Raw genomic sequence first — 14,844 nt, 5'->3', positions numbered from 1 at the left:
GCTCTCACCTGCCCTCGTCTATTCATGCACTCTGACTCTCCCTGGATCACTGCAGGACTGACTCCGTCACAGACCTATAACAAGAGCACGGGGACTGCTGAATTGTTTATTGATAATAAGAGGACAGATTTTCTTCAGAGAATTATATTTTCACATTTTTTCTGATGTCAATTACAACTGAAAAGGTCTGTTTTCATCACTAGTTGGACTGAAAACCAGAGCAGCAGGAGTTTGATCACATTGCTAGATATTGTGACTAGTATATTTAAGCTATGGAGCGTATGAAGTTAGTCCTGCAGTACTTTCAGTCCAACTCTGAGTCCATCTCCAATGGGATCTGCATCGTCCTGGCCTTAGTCAGTGTCAAGCTCTACACCAGCTTTGACTTTAACTGCCCGTGCCTTCCTCAGTACAACAAACTCTACTCTCTGGGAGTGATGATCGTCCCGCCTGTCATACTGTTCTTTGTCGGGGTCCTGGTCAACCGTCATACAGGCGTCATGATGGACGAGTGGATGAGACCCGTCGGGGAAAGATCCAAAAATCCTGCTGTGGTAAAGTGAGTCCAAGATTGACTTTTTTTTTTAACCAAAACAGTATGTACTCTCAGTGCAGTTGCTATTTACTCAGTGTGGCCGATTTAGGATGCCAGAGCATCTTCGTCCCTGCTACCGGAATGACAATGGGTGAAAACGATTCCGTTTGTGGTCCCAATTGTTCATAACTATCCTCAAATGGCTCATGCCCGCTGTGTGTGAAAGGTTAGATGGAGTCCTGATGGAGGTGTATGATGGTAATGAGTAGAATGACAAGGAATGTAAAAGCGCTTTGAGCAAACCGAAGACTGGAAAAGCTCTTGCCATTTAGTATCGACCTGCAGCAGAGCAGACTTTGGTTTGATGCAGGTAAACGGTCAGTGGAAAGAAAAGGAGGCAGAGTGCATTGACCAAATCTTTGAAACCACTGGCTATTGTTAGACAATGACCACACATTGAATTGTCTTAAGATGCTCATAAACTTTCAATTTATGAAACAATTTGGCCGTATACATGATCTCTCACCTCCACCTTTAGACACACGTCTCGAATTGCTCATGGGAATGCAAAAAGTGAGTTGCAGAAGAGGAAGTCTAGGCCTAGATATTCATGGGCAACAGCCACAGATCCATCCCCTTGCCGGGAATGCTTATCTGTATTCAGACTGTCAGCTGATGAGTTGTGAGGACTCTTCCTAACCATTCACACCGGTCCATACACAGCAGGGGATCGAACCCTGATGAAGAGCGTCCCTGCTATACCACTTGGCCCAGAAGGAGATATATAGACTTCAGTATCATCTGCATAATTAAATGGGGAATATTGTTATTATGAGCGAGGTGAATTAGAACATGGCAGAGAATTACCCGTAGGATCAACGTAGGACTCGTGCTTCATCCATGACTCGCCCCGGTTTGGCCAGATGATCACCAGATGATTGTCTGTAACAGTTTATAATTAAAGCATGATGGAATTAGCGAGCTATCTATTTAACCTACAAACAGCTGGCTAGTTAGCTTGCTTTCTAATTCCACCATGCTTTCATGCCACACTTGTTTAATGTGCCAGCTGGTACTAACGGCTCTTTCGCCTCACTCCCTGCCGCTCTGGAGAAGGAATGGCTATCCAGCTAAGTAGCCAATTGCGCCATTGTCTTTTGCCTTTTTATGTCAATTCTGCCTCATATTGTTGGACCCCATAGGATGTCTTGAACTCGTCAGAGCGGATGTTAAGATATCAAATGCTCCAGAAGAACAACCATTGAAGTCTTGGCTGTATCTGTGCTTAGAAGAAGCACTTTTTAAAACTTAAATTAGAGCAGTTTAAATATACTCATGACAGAAACCAAAATGGAATATACTATAAAGGCCATTTGTAACAGCAAATGATTAAGTTGATAAACTGTTTTAGAAGTTATCACCAATGAAGATGTAATAACTGAGGACAGCAGTATCCACGGAGGTATTTTAATTACCACTGTTTAATGCCACTTTTTACATCCAGGATTTTCTTTAGATACATATTAAATGATTCTTATTGGACAAAGATTGCAATCTTGCTTGTTATGCATTGATAACAAATAACGTTGTTTATCCTTTAAATCCAGTATTCATTTGGCACTATATCGTCCAAATGACACATGACAAATCAAATTTGGCAAAATAACTACTATGGCTGTACTTTTCCTGCACATGCTGCTGACGCAACGCTAAAGGGTCAAACTGTGGAAAGTATGAGCATGAAAACTCATCCATGTCCCCTTGTAGGTATCTGTTCTCAGCCATGCTACAGAGGGCGATGCTGGCACCGATGGTGTGGATACTGGTCAGTTTGATGGATGGAAAGATCTTCATCTGTGCCTTCAGTGTTAGTGTAGACCCTGCACTCTTCTCAGGTAATTCCAAAAAATAAATATTCAATGCAATCTACTCTAACACTGTGTTTTTGCATGATTGGTCTGTTTGATGTATAATGTAATATTTTTGCAGGTTTGCCCAACAATACAGGTCTGGATGTGATCAAAGTCATGGCCAAAGTGCCCTGCAAGGAGGACATTATCTTCAGGAACAGTTCTTTCCGCAAAGCTGTCTCCCGTTACGTTCGTTGCTATTCACAAGTAAGCTGTTACGACCCTAATGTGCATACACCTAAATGGAGCTTTTGTCACACTCACCTGCCAGCTCGATCTCCCACACCTGCCCCGCATCCACAATCAGTCACTCTCCTGCCTTCCACACCTGCTTCGCATTCACAATCAGCCCCACTACATAAGCACTGCACACCCAGCCTGTCATTGCCAGATTGTTCTTTGCGTCATGCAAGTCTCTCCAGCACTCTACTTTGGACTGATCTCCCGGTTTCGACCCTGCCTGTTCCCGACCCGTTCGTCTGTCTCCGCCCCGGTGAGCACCTCAGCCTTCTGTCCCCGACCACGAGTCCTGCCTGAGCGCCTCGGGTTTCTGTTGCCTGCTCCTTGGACTGCCCGGCGCCTCTGCCCCTGTGCTCCGGATTCCCGACCGGCCCAGCGATCGCACCAGCTGTCTCCCGGCATCTCCTCCCCGATCCTGAGGACCACACTCTGCTCTGCCTCTCATTGTGCCCGAACGCCTGCTGTGAGGCCGTGTTCAATAAAAGCGTTAACCAAACACTCCGTGCCGTTGTGCTGCATTTGGCTCCGCCTCACGCCCGTGTCAGTACAATCTGGCCACAAAATGGAGCCAGCGCACACCGGTTCACCACAGCAGCGCTTGGAGAGAGTCGAGGGCGCCCTCGTGCAGCACGAGGCGCTCCTCACATCCACCCTGGCTGAGGTGCGCCAGGCGACAGCCGCCAGCCAACAGGCCAGCGCCGCTCAGGAGCAGACGTTCACCGCCCTGGTCGCCCAGATCCAGCAGCTCGCCCTAAGGATCTCCCAGACGCAATCACAGAGCCCTCCAGCTGCACCCCCCGCAGCTGTATCTCCGCCGACTCCCCCCGGCCCCGCCTTCGAACCCCGGATTGGAGCCCCAGAGCGCTACGGCGGAGACCCAGAGAGCTGCTCTCCCTTCTTGACTAACTGCTCCATCCTCTTTGCCCTGCAGCCCCACACCTTCGCCTCCGAGGAGGCCCGGGTGGCCTTCGCCATTAATCACCTCACTGGGAGGGCCCGTCTGTGGGGAACGGCGGAATGGGAACGCCAGACCCCCGTCTGCAGGTCATTCCAGTCCTTCGCCGCCGAGGTCCGAAAGGTTTTCGGTCCGCCAGCTCTAGGCCCAGAGGCCGCCGGCGGTCTCCTGAACCTCCACCAGGGAGACCGTGCGGTGGCAGATTACGCCGTAGATTTTCGCACCCGAGCCCGCCAGAGCAGGTGGAACACCGAGGCTCAGTGCGACGCCTACCTGCGGGGCCTGGAGAACTATGTAAAGGACGAGCTGGTGTCCTTCGACCTACCCACCTCCCTGGATGAGCTCCTAGAGCTAACACGGCGAGTTGACCGACGCATCCTTGCCCGGCAGGAGGAGAGGCGACAGAGAGGGGCAGAGAGGGGCTGGACGCCTCCTGTCATCAAGTCTGCCTGAAACAAGCCCTCGTCCCCCAGCCCCCATCCTGCCCCACTTCAGCCCCGGACCTGGCGGGCGTCCCGGCTGAGTACCACGATTTCAAGGAGGTCTTCAGCAAGTCAAAGGCTACCTCCCTGCCTCCGCACCGGCCGTATGACTGTGCCATTGACCTCCTCCCTGGCACTAGCCCTCCCCGGGGCCGCCTCTACTCCATCTCGGCCCCAGAGAGAAAGGCAATGGAGGATTACATCAACGACTCTCTGTCCGCCGGCATCATCCGTCCCTCCTCGTCCCCGGCTGGGGCTGGGTTCTTTTTTGTCCAAAAGAAGGACAAAACGTTGAGACCCTGCATAGACTATCGGGGCCTCAATGACATCACGGTAAAGAACCGATACCCGCTCCCCCTCATCTCCTCAGCGTTTGAACTCCTGGAGGGGGCCACCTGGTCCGCATCCGAGAAGGGGACAAGTGGAAGACGGCTTTCAATACGCCCACCGGCCACTACGAGTATCTGGTCATGCCCTTTGGCCTCACCAACGCCCCTGCCGTCTTCCAGTCCATGGTCAACGACGTCCTACGGGACATGCTTGACAAGTTTGTCTTTGTAGACCTGGACGACATCCTAGTGTTTTCCAGATCCATGGAGGACCACATCCACCACGTCCAGGCGGTCCTCCAAAGACTCTTGCAAAACTCGCACTTCTCGTCAAGGCCGAGAAGTGCGAGTTCCATGCCCCCTCTGTGTCCTTCCTTGGGTACATTATCGGTCAGGGGGACATCCGCATGGATCCGGCTAAAGTATCCTCTGTCACCGCCTGGCCGGTGCCAGAGTCTCGAAAACAGCTACAACGGTTCCTGGGGTTCGCGAACTTCTATCGCCGCTTCATCCGAGGGTACAGCACGGTGGCAGCCCCTCTCACGGCTCTCACCTCCCCCAAGGTCCCTTTCCGATGGTCACCTGCGGCCGACTCCGCCTTCCAGACCCTGAAGAGCCGCTTCACCTCCGCCCCCATCCTGCGCATGCCCGACCCAGAAAGGCAATTTGTAGTGGAGGTGGATGCCTCGGATGTTGGCGTAGGGGCCGTCCTGTCGCAGCGGACCGCCGACGACCAGAAACTCCACCCCTGCGCCTTCTTCTCTCGGCGTCTGAACCCCGCAGAGAGAAACTACGACATCGGCAACCGAGAGCTCCTGGCAGTAAAGGCGGCTCTGGAGGAGTGGCGGCACTGGCTGGAGGGGGCCAAACAGCCGTTTCTGGTGTGGACCGACCACAAGAACCTGGAGTACATCAGGACGGCCAGAAGACTAAATTCCAGGCAGGCCCGCTGGTCACTCTTCCTCACCCGTTTCAATTTCACCCTCTCCTATCGACCAGGTAGCCGCAACATCAAGCCCGACGCCCTGTCTCGCCTATTTCTGAAGGGGGAGGAGGAGGGTACTACAGAGGCGGACACCATCCTTCCCCCGGCTCGCCTGGCGGCTGCCATCACCTGGGGAGTCGAGGAGAGGGTCCAGGCAGCTCTGGAGGGGCAGCTCTGGAGGGGCAGCTCTGGAGGAGCAGCCAGGTCCCAGCGCCTGCCCACCCAACCGACTCTTTGTCCCGAGGCAACTCCGGTCTGAGGTGCTCCAGTGGGGCCACAGTACCCATCTCACCTGCCACCCAGGGATCCAGCGAACCAGAGAATTTCTCCGGCACCGGTTCTGGTGGGAGTCCCTGAACAAAGACGTCCAGGAGTTTGTAAAAGCCTGCCCCGTCTGTAACCGGAACAAGTCCTCCAACCAGGCTCGGGCTGGAATCCTGCACCTGCTTCCCGTCCCTCATCGCCCCTGGTCCCACGTATCCCTGGACTTTGTAACCGGCCTACCACCATCTCAAGGGCACACCGCCATCCTGGTGATCCACGGTGGTGGACCGGTTCAGCAAGATGGCGCATTTTATCTCCTTGCCTAAGTTGCTGTCGGCCAAAGAGACTGCGGAGGTGGTCCTTCGCGACGTGTTTAGACTCCATGGTCTCCCTGTGGACGTGGTCTCGGACCGGGGACCACAGTTCACCTCTGTCTTTTGGAAGGAGTTCTGCACCCTCATCGGGGCCACGGCCAGCCTGTCCTCGGGGTTCCACCCCCAGTCCAATGGCCAGACGGAGCGGAAGAACCAGGAGATGGAGGCGTCTCTCCGGTGTATGGTCCCCAGCCACCCGTCGACCTGGTCCAAGCAACTAATGTGGGTGGAGTACGCCCACAATACACTGGTCAGCTCGTCCACCGGCCTCTCCCCGTTCCAGTGCGCCCATGGGTACCAACCACCCCTGTTCCCAGCCCTGGAGAGGGAGGTCTCCTGCCCAGCCGTACAGACCTTCATCCGCCAATGTCGGCGCACCTGGGCCCAGGCCAGGGCCAACCTCCAGCGGTCGGTGACTAGATACTCCGCCTCTGCTAACCGCCGACGCTCCACTGCGCCCACTTGCCGGGTGGGCCAGAAGGTCTTGTTATCGACCCAGGACCTTCCCCTTCGTGACGACTCCAAGAAACTGGCCCAGAAGTTCACTGGCCCATTTGAGATCCTCAAGATCATCAACCCTGCTGCAGTCCGCCTGAAGCTTCCGCGGACCATGCGTGTCCACCCTACATTCCACGTCTCTAAGATTAAGCCTGTGGTGGAGAGCCCTCTCGTTTCCGCCACCCCGGCCCCCCCACCTCCCCGCATTGTAGATGGAGGCCCTGTCTATTCTGTCCGACGCCTCATCCGCTCTCGCCGCCGGGGGAGGGGCATCCAGTACCTGGTCGACTGGGAGGGCTATGGTCCGGAGACAAGATCCTGGGTCCCCGCCGGTTTTATTGTCGACCCTCGGCTTATCACCAGCTTCCACCAGCAACACCCGGACCAGCCCTCCAGGACCCGCCCAGCAGCCAAGAGGCTCCGTCCCAATACCCGCACTGCTACGTCCACAGCCGGCCCTGACGAGACGGAGGACTGCTTCTCATCATCGGAGGAGTCCGCAGAGGAGAACGGCGCGGCCTCCCCCCGGATCCCCGTCCACCCGGCTCACAATTCAGACCGGGCCGAGTCTCAGGAGTATTGAGGAGACTCCTCCAGAACCCTCCCCTCCCTCCCTCGGTGACATCTTTTTGGGACGTCAGGAGACGCCCCTTGAGGGGGGGGTTCTGTCACACTCACCTGCCAGCTCGATCTCCCACACCTGCCCCGCATCCACAATCAGTCACTCTCCTGCCTTCCACACCTGCTTCGCATTCACAATCAGCCCCACTACATAAGCACTGCACACCCAGCCTGTCATTGCCAGATTGTTCTTTGCGTCATGCAAGTCTCTCCAGCACTCTACTGCCTGTTCCCGACCCGTTCGTCTGTCTCCGCCCCGGTGAGCACCTCAGCCTTCTGTCCCCGACCACGAGTCCTGCCTGAGCGCCTCGGGTTTCTGTTGCCTGCTCCTTGGACTGCCCGGCGCCTCTGCCCCTGTGCTCCGGATTCCCGACCGGCCCAGCGATCGCACCAGCTGTCTCCCGGCATCTCCTCCCCGATCCTGAGGAACGCACTCTGCTCTGCCTCTCATTGTGCCTGAACGCCTGCTGTGAGGCCCTGTTCAATAAAAGTGTTAACCAAACACTCCGTGCCGTTGTGCTGCATTTCGCTCCGCCTCACGCCCGTGTCAGTTTTGTACTTTTCATGTGATGAAGACCACGAGTCAGCAGTATGCTCTGTAAGATCTGGGCTGAAGGTTAGTCTCTTGTCTCTCTGGTTTGTTGGTATATGTAGTATCGTGTATTAACTAATCATATTCAATCACGGTTTGGGATATATTTATTTAATCTTTATTTTTTTAACCTCCATCTTGAATTGTCACCAACTTTGGAGATAGTGACGCATTGAATGGGCTTGACATTCCATGAGATGGGGCTATATTGTGATTGACCCTTCAGGGGGTCCCGCTCCCATATCTACTCTGTGAAGTTATCGGAAGTAATGTGGAGCCCAGGCTGTCACCAATGCCCCCCCCTGAAGAGATCTTTTGAACGTCCGCTGCAAATATTAGCGTGATCAGTTCTTACATGGGGTAGGGAGTATCGCTATTTCACATTTAACTATGACTAGCTGCTACTTGAAATTGAAAAGAATCAGAAATGAGTCTGAGCTGGTCTATACTAAACTACCCAACATACTCAACCTCCATTGCTGAATTGTTGTCGCACTAGTCATGCCATCAGGGTTTTGTAACCTCTGCATGTAGTATTATGAACATCTGGTGCTTTTGTTGGTGTCTGGTGTTTGCTAACCATCCTCACTCTGTCCAGGCAATCGGCTGGTCCATCCTCCTCTTCCTGATTGTATTGGGAGCAGTGGGACGCATTGTCAAGCCCTATTTCGACAACCATGCCATGTCCCTGCAGACACGCTACTGGAGCAACTACCTCGACGTGGAGCAGAAGCTCTTCGACGAGACCTGCGTCCTGCATGCCCGCGACTTCGCCCGCAAGTGCGTGGTGCAGTTCTTCGAGAACATGAGGGAGGATGCAGTGCTGCGTCTTCCCTACCCGTTCTTCGTCGCCAACCCCAAAGGGGAGTGGGAGTGGGAGGAAAGGGAGGAGAGACTCTACGGGATCTCTAAGCAGGAACAGGTTGACCAGCTGCTCGACAAGTGGTACCACAGTAAACCTGAGCTGGATGTCACCAGGATAGCCCACAGGCCCCAAACGTGTGTTACCTGGGAGGACCTTAGAGGGAAGACCATGTACTCGGATGTGTAGGACACACTGTGCCGTAAAAGCTGCAGGGGGGGTCAGGGTCAGAAATCAGGGGCATTTTTTCCCCATTTTTTTCCTTTATTCTTACCCTGATCTACGTATATGGGTTGAAAGTGCTCTCTCATCCTTTGTCTCATCCTCATCCGTCCCTTTCTCTGTGACTTCCCTCTTTGGTAACCTACCAGTCTATTAGAAATAATCGCTGTGGGATATCTTTCCTTCACCAAAGCTGAAGCTGAAGCTTTTTCTAGTCTGACTTTTTCTGGCGGGCGTACGGCCATGCAGTAGTAGGTCTTGTTAAAGTCAGACTGAGTTAAAGTCAGACTGGTCAAAGGTCCACTGACTAATGATTCAGAAAATGGACTCCATCTTGTCATTGAGCAAATGTAGCTGCCACAGAGATCCTCACAGGAGTGAATAATTCCCTCAGAAGGCATTTATTCTTATGTGTTTTTGACTTATAAAAACAATGGGCACTGTCTGGGCCAAACCGTGTTTGGAGGGTAATTTGACTATGCCAGTGTGAGGTCTCGCTAGTTTACATATAGGTTGTTCACAGATTGCTGGAAACATGCAAAAGGACTTATGGAATCAAATAACTATATGACTCTCTCAAAGATGATTTAGAACTTTTATTTTATTTAGAAGTTTTGGCCATGGGGTTAGCTTCTGTTCCATTTCTGTGTTTTTGTTCTTTTTGTACTTTTCATGTGCTGTCAGTGCTTCTCACAGCTAATAGTTTTTTTTTTCAATGGTGGTTGGCAGTTCTGCATCGGCTCGTGTGTTTAACCAATGTACAGAAATATTTCTTAATTTTCTTTTTGTTCGAGTACCTATTAAAAACATCCCCTCAAAATGGAATAGCTTCGATTTTTTTTCTTTTGTAAACGTAATGTAAACAAACAAATGTAAACACAATAAAAACAGGATTTTATAACTTTGCCTTTAGCGACATAATATCCACAAACCATTGGTATCATGCAGTTTCATGTAATGTTCTCATGGGAATGCCATTTGTTTGACAGGTATTCTGTCATAAACCAAAGCATTCAAAAAGCTATGGATGTTGAGGTTATTATGGTACAAGTCATCCAATGGTGAGATCTTTGTAATATACACAATACACATTTCAGCCAATTTGTTCCTGTGTATGGCAAACAGTAGTTTTGTCAAAATGTATTGTGGTCAGTGGTGAGAGACTAACCCTATAACCTGTCGGATCAGTACATGAGAAAAAGAGTGTACAGGTCCAGAACTGGATCTTTTGGGATTTTTTTACAAATGAGAAGGAAGGGTAAGAAGTTAGCCTAACTTTTTTTAAATAGTTGGAATTGCCTGTTGATTATTTTACCTTGGTATTCATAAGTTTGCGCTTGCAAATACGAGCCGTTAAGCCAGAGTCAGACCGAGCATTTGGAGCAGCCACCCAATTCCTGGTTTGCCCCGCTTTTTTCATTTATTCTTTCTCACTATGGCTCTGTGAGCAACACATGCTTTCATTTACAGACCACATTTTTTTCCATTGAGGAGGAAACTGGAGGGCAGTTCCTGACTATGACTCATCACTGGTGCCCGGGCTGCTAACACAGCCTCAAAGCAGAGACTTCTCTTTCCAGTCTTATGTATAAAGTTGACTTTGTTTTGGGACTCATCTTTCAACAGTCTTTGCTGTTGATGTTAAAAATGGATTAAAAAGTCTGAGTCATATGACTAGCCTCAGGACACTGGCAAAGCGTGAGTTTGCATGACTTCCTTCTTTGCTTTTAATGTGGCAGCATTGATACATATTAACATATTAATTTGAGTATGTTTCCCTGAGTTTCTGGCTTCTTTTTTGATTGAGGATGACCTAATTGTTTGACTTTTTCTGCAACTTAAGTGAATCCGTTGTGTCACAAAACATTTCCATTTCTTTCTTTGTCTGCAGCGCGACATTCCTGTAAAGCAAACTCCTGTAAGTGTTATCCTCAGAAAACACCCAACATCCAAACATGGCTGCTGCAGCACTCGTCACAGAGAACTTTAAGTTTATGGCCCTTTTCTTCAAGAGTAAAGACGTGATGATCTTCAACGGTCTGATAGCTCTGGGCACTGTGGCCAGCCAGACGGCATTCAACGTTTTTGCTTTTGAATGTCCTTGTTCGTCCGGGAGGAACTACCTCTACGGCCTCGCTGCTATAGGTGTACCAGCACTGGCCTTTTTTCTGGTGGGAATAATGATGAACAAGAGCACGTGGGACCTTGTGTCTGAGTGTCGGCTCAGAAGTTGCCGAAAGCTGTCTGGAGCCTCTGCCTTCGCGCTGCTGGGAACCATTGTTGGTCGGAGTCTGGTGGCTCCAATAACATGGGTGGTTTTCTCTTTGCTCCAGGGCCAGGCGTACATGTGTGCCCTCAGCGAATTTGTCGATCCCAGCACGCTAGAGGGCTTCCCCTCAGGTCGTGGGTTGAAAGTAATGGCTAAATTCCCATGTCGAGACAGTGTTCCAACGGAACTGCGAAGCTTCTGGGCCGAAGTTGAGCGACGACTGAAATATGAATCCCAGGTAATAGAGGTATTTGATTTGTGTTCTTGCAGGACAATCCATTGACATTTCACAAGCTATTACACATGTGAAATATCAATTATACCGAAAACCCATGCCAGGAAAACATTTTGGGAGGGATTTATTTGCTTATATTCTTAAAAATAATGAAGCCTAAAATAAAAACACTTCCTCATATATATGTATGACACAGGACACAGTTAGCCTAGCTTACCTTATACACTAGAAGCACATGGAAACAGCTTGCCTGACTCTGTAAACAACATAAAAGTACACCTACAATCTTGCACGCTAAGAGTGTTTATGGTTAAAACATTTGTATCCATCTGCCTACTGTTTCTGTGCATAATGTCAGTCTTTAGTGCAGGTGGCCAGATACATTGCGTTTACTGAGGATGTTTAGACAAGTATAAATATTAACCAACAAACATAAATGCACCTGATCCATTTTATCGGAACCTGCAAATGGTGTCCACCTCAATGATCTCTGATCCTTTCAGCTCTTTGGCTGGCTGCTGGTGGCAGTAATGTCCCTGACGGTGTTTCTGATGCTGTGCATGAAGCGCTGCTCCTCTCCACTTGGCCACCAGCAAGAGGATTACTGGTCTCAGTATCGCTCCAGCGAAAAGACCCTCTTCCAGCGCACTGCAGCTGTCCATGCCCGCCTACTGGCTGCGGAGAACGTTAAAAGCTTCTTCGGCTTTGTGGCTCTGGAGGCGGAGGAGAAGGAGCAGCTGGCTGAGCACCAGAGGGCCGGTCCCATCTGCAGCACCAACTGGAACAGAGTGACTGGTATCTACCTATACAGGGAGAAGACAGGACTGCCTCTGTACAGCAGGCTCAACAAATGGGCCACGTACAGCCTGGAGAATAACATGGAGGCCATAGAAAAAGAGATGGACATGCTCATCTGAGCAGATCCTTACTGAACGTCAGTGTGCTTCAAACAGAGCGGGTCATCAAATATCGGTCGTCTTCTCTTTTCCTATTTCAGAACTTTTTCCCACAGTCTTAGTGACTTTCTGAATGTCGAAAATCATATGTCTGTCGATTTCAAGACCCATTTAGTTTGAAGCCTACTTAAACCTTTATGTCATTATCAATACAACCTGTTAATCCCCAAAGTTCCACACATGTTTGGTAGATTACTGACTGCTACGCTACTACGTGTAGTGTGGCAGACTAAATGTTCAAAGTGTTTGTTGACAAGCCTGCTGACTTTGCCCGGCTCATTTGCAAATCAAATTCGAGGCAGCCTGAAACTAGTCAAGGAAAAAGCTTATCACTACCAGGTACAAATGGAATTAAGTCAGGTTCCTCATTGAATGATACAGTTTAGCTATCACTAGGTATGACATTTTATGTTTTCCGGATTTAGTCATCTTGTGTGGGGTATGTAAAGTCCATTTATAACTCAAACATCTGCTGAGCAGTCCTTTTTTTGAATGTCTCATCAATAAAGGAGGAGGTGTTGTTGTGTATTAAATCCCCAACATTCAACTTGGCATGGTACCTGTTTCTGTACTGATGGTTTATTCAAAAACAAGAATTGGGTTAAATAGATTTTAATGCTCTGGTTTGCAAGTCAATGGAAAGAGGCCTGCGTCCACATCCTGTACGTGCGGCGGGGAACACGGAGAACGAAGACAAACCAATGGGTAACCTATAAGCTTGTTCCATTTACCTCCAATAGTTAAAGAACCTCTTAATTCTAGGATTTTTTTTCAAAGATTGTCTCTCCCATTGTACATCAAATTATGTACTCGTAACAATATTGCAGGGTTTATTTTAGGGACATTTTGTTAAGATCCCTGCGGTCTAAGAGACTGCTGTGTGTCTGTCATTGTCTGGAGACTCCACCCTCTGCTGCTTCTCGACCTTTTTGTCCTATCATCTCCCTGATTGTTTGCCTGATTTGTTTCTCCTGTGTCTTGTTAGTTCCCCTTTCAATATATAGGTGTGTCTTTCTGTAGTCCTCTGTCAGATTGTAATTCAGTGTGTGAGAACCTATGCCTGAACCCTGCATTTCTTGAGTACTTGCCATGCTAAAGATTTTTCTGATTTTTGTCCTTTAATCCTTTTCTGGAGCATCCTGTTTATGAAGAAGTGGTTTTACTTCGCAGGGTGTTAAACACGTCGGTAGAGAATATTGAGGCCCCGATCAGATATATTGTCATTTCCAGATAACTACTTGTTTGAACGGTATCGTTTTTCTAACTCTAAACAGCTGTTCTGGCCTGAAAACTCTGAGTTTCCGATCTCAGGGTAAATCCACTCAGAGTTTAGGGTTTGAGAGTTTGTTAAACCAGGTTTCAGAACAGCTATTTAGAGTTGGTTCACTGAACCCATAATCAGAAAAAAAGAAACTGCGTGGGAGAAAATTGCTGTGAGTTCCAATATAGTGTTGTCAGTTAATATTTAATGTACACACTAGGACAGAGGAGAGAGAGGCGGCTCTAGTAGTGTGGAGTTGCTCTGAGACAGCAAGGAGAGCAGTCTCTGTGGAATGGCCTTGAAGCCTGACTGGTGGGGGTCAAGGAGGTTGTTACGGTGGAGATAGGAGGAGAGTTGGTTAAAGATCGCACGTTCAAGAGTTTTGGACAAAAAGGGGAGAAGAGAGACCGGTCTGTAGTTTGAGGGTTGAGGGTGGGTTTCTTCAGGAGTGGGTTAGCTCTTGCCTCCTTCAGAGAATTGGAAAAGTAGCCAGATAACAGAGCATTGTTGATGAGACAGGTGAGGAAAGGAAGTCATGAGCGATAGAATAGGGTCAAGAGGGCAGGTGGTCGGACGGGCAGAGGTTACTAGGCTAAGAATTTGGTTAGAACACAGGGGGGTGAAGGAGGAAAGTGAGGGCGATAGAGGTGAAGACGGTGGGAAACAAGTAGTAGGAGGTGGGTTTGAGAAAGAGGAGCATATGTCAGCTTTTTCTTTTGGTAAAGTAGTTGACAAAGTCTCCCGGAAGAAGGGGGGAGGTGGGAGGAGGACTAGGGGGTTCGAGGAGGTTGGAGAAGATAGAAAAGAGCTTTTTGGGGTTAGAAAATGAAGATTCAATTCTGGATTGGTAGAAAGAGACTATTATTAAGCACTATTAATGTGATATTACAAAACATTGTTTTTATAAAAAACATCTTCAAAGGGATCACTATTATTTTCGTATTCATATTAATCTAATCCATGAAGATCTGAAGCTCTGTGATCACTGCTCTCCCAACTCACTTCGCTGACGGTCAACTTTCTCTCTGCTGTTTTCTCTCTCTTCTCTCCGTGTTTTTCTTTAAATTGGAAGCTTGAGTTGGTAGGTCGATTGCAGAACGAGTATTCTGCACTGAGGTGCCACACAGTTGCCGCACACAGACTCTGATTTGGCGTATGGGGCGGGGCAACAACTGGGAGGGGCGTGTAATCGTGAGTGACAGCTTCCTCAACCGCATTGCCTTCAGGAGACGTTTTGTTCGTTTTTCAAATAAA

At 49.5% G+C, this 14,844-nt stretch overlaps 2 protein-coding genes across 2 annotated transcripts; both read left to right on the top strand.

Annotated features, from left to right (window-relative positions):
- The first annotated feature begins 33 nt into the window (after positions 1-33).
- On the top strand, positions 34-9,694 carry calhm3 (calcium homeostasis modulator 3). The gene is made up of 4 exons (XM_040179463.2): positions 34-559; positions 2,303-2,430; positions 2,525-2,652; positions 8,384-9,694. Exons 1-4 carry the CDS (start codon positions 273-275, stop codon positions 8,834-8,836), a joined length of 996 nt encoding a protein of 331 aa, XP_040035397.1. The 5' UTR covers positions 34-272; the 3' UTR covers positions 8,837-9,694.
- Positions 9,695-10,397: 703 nt separating this feature from the next.
- LOC120820214 (calcium homeostasis modulator protein 2) lies at positions 10,398-12,876 on the top strand. Its single transcript, XM_040177734.2, has 3 exons — positions 10,398-10,567; positions 10,761-11,376; positions 11,877-12,876. Exons 2-3 carry the CDS (start codon positions 10,825-10,827, stop codon positions 12,288-12,290), a joined length of 966 nt encoding a protein of 321 aa, XP_040033668.1. The 5' UTR covers positions 10,398-10,567; positions 10,761-10,824; the 3' UTR covers positions 12,291-12,876.
- Positions 12,877-14,844: the final 1,968 nt, after the last annotated feature.

Source organism: Gasterosteus aculeatus, chromosome 6 (assembly GCF_964276395.1).
Source record: "Gasterosteus aculeatus chromosome 6, fGasAcu3.hap1.1, whole genome shotgun sequence".
Taxonomy (NCBI): domain Eukaryota; kingdom Metazoa; phylum Chordata; class Actinopteri; order Perciformes; family Gasterosteidae; genus Gasterosteus; species Gasterosteus aculeatus.
Note: the sequence above shows the minus strand (reverse complement) of the source record. Positions and strands in the feature narration are given on the sequence as shown.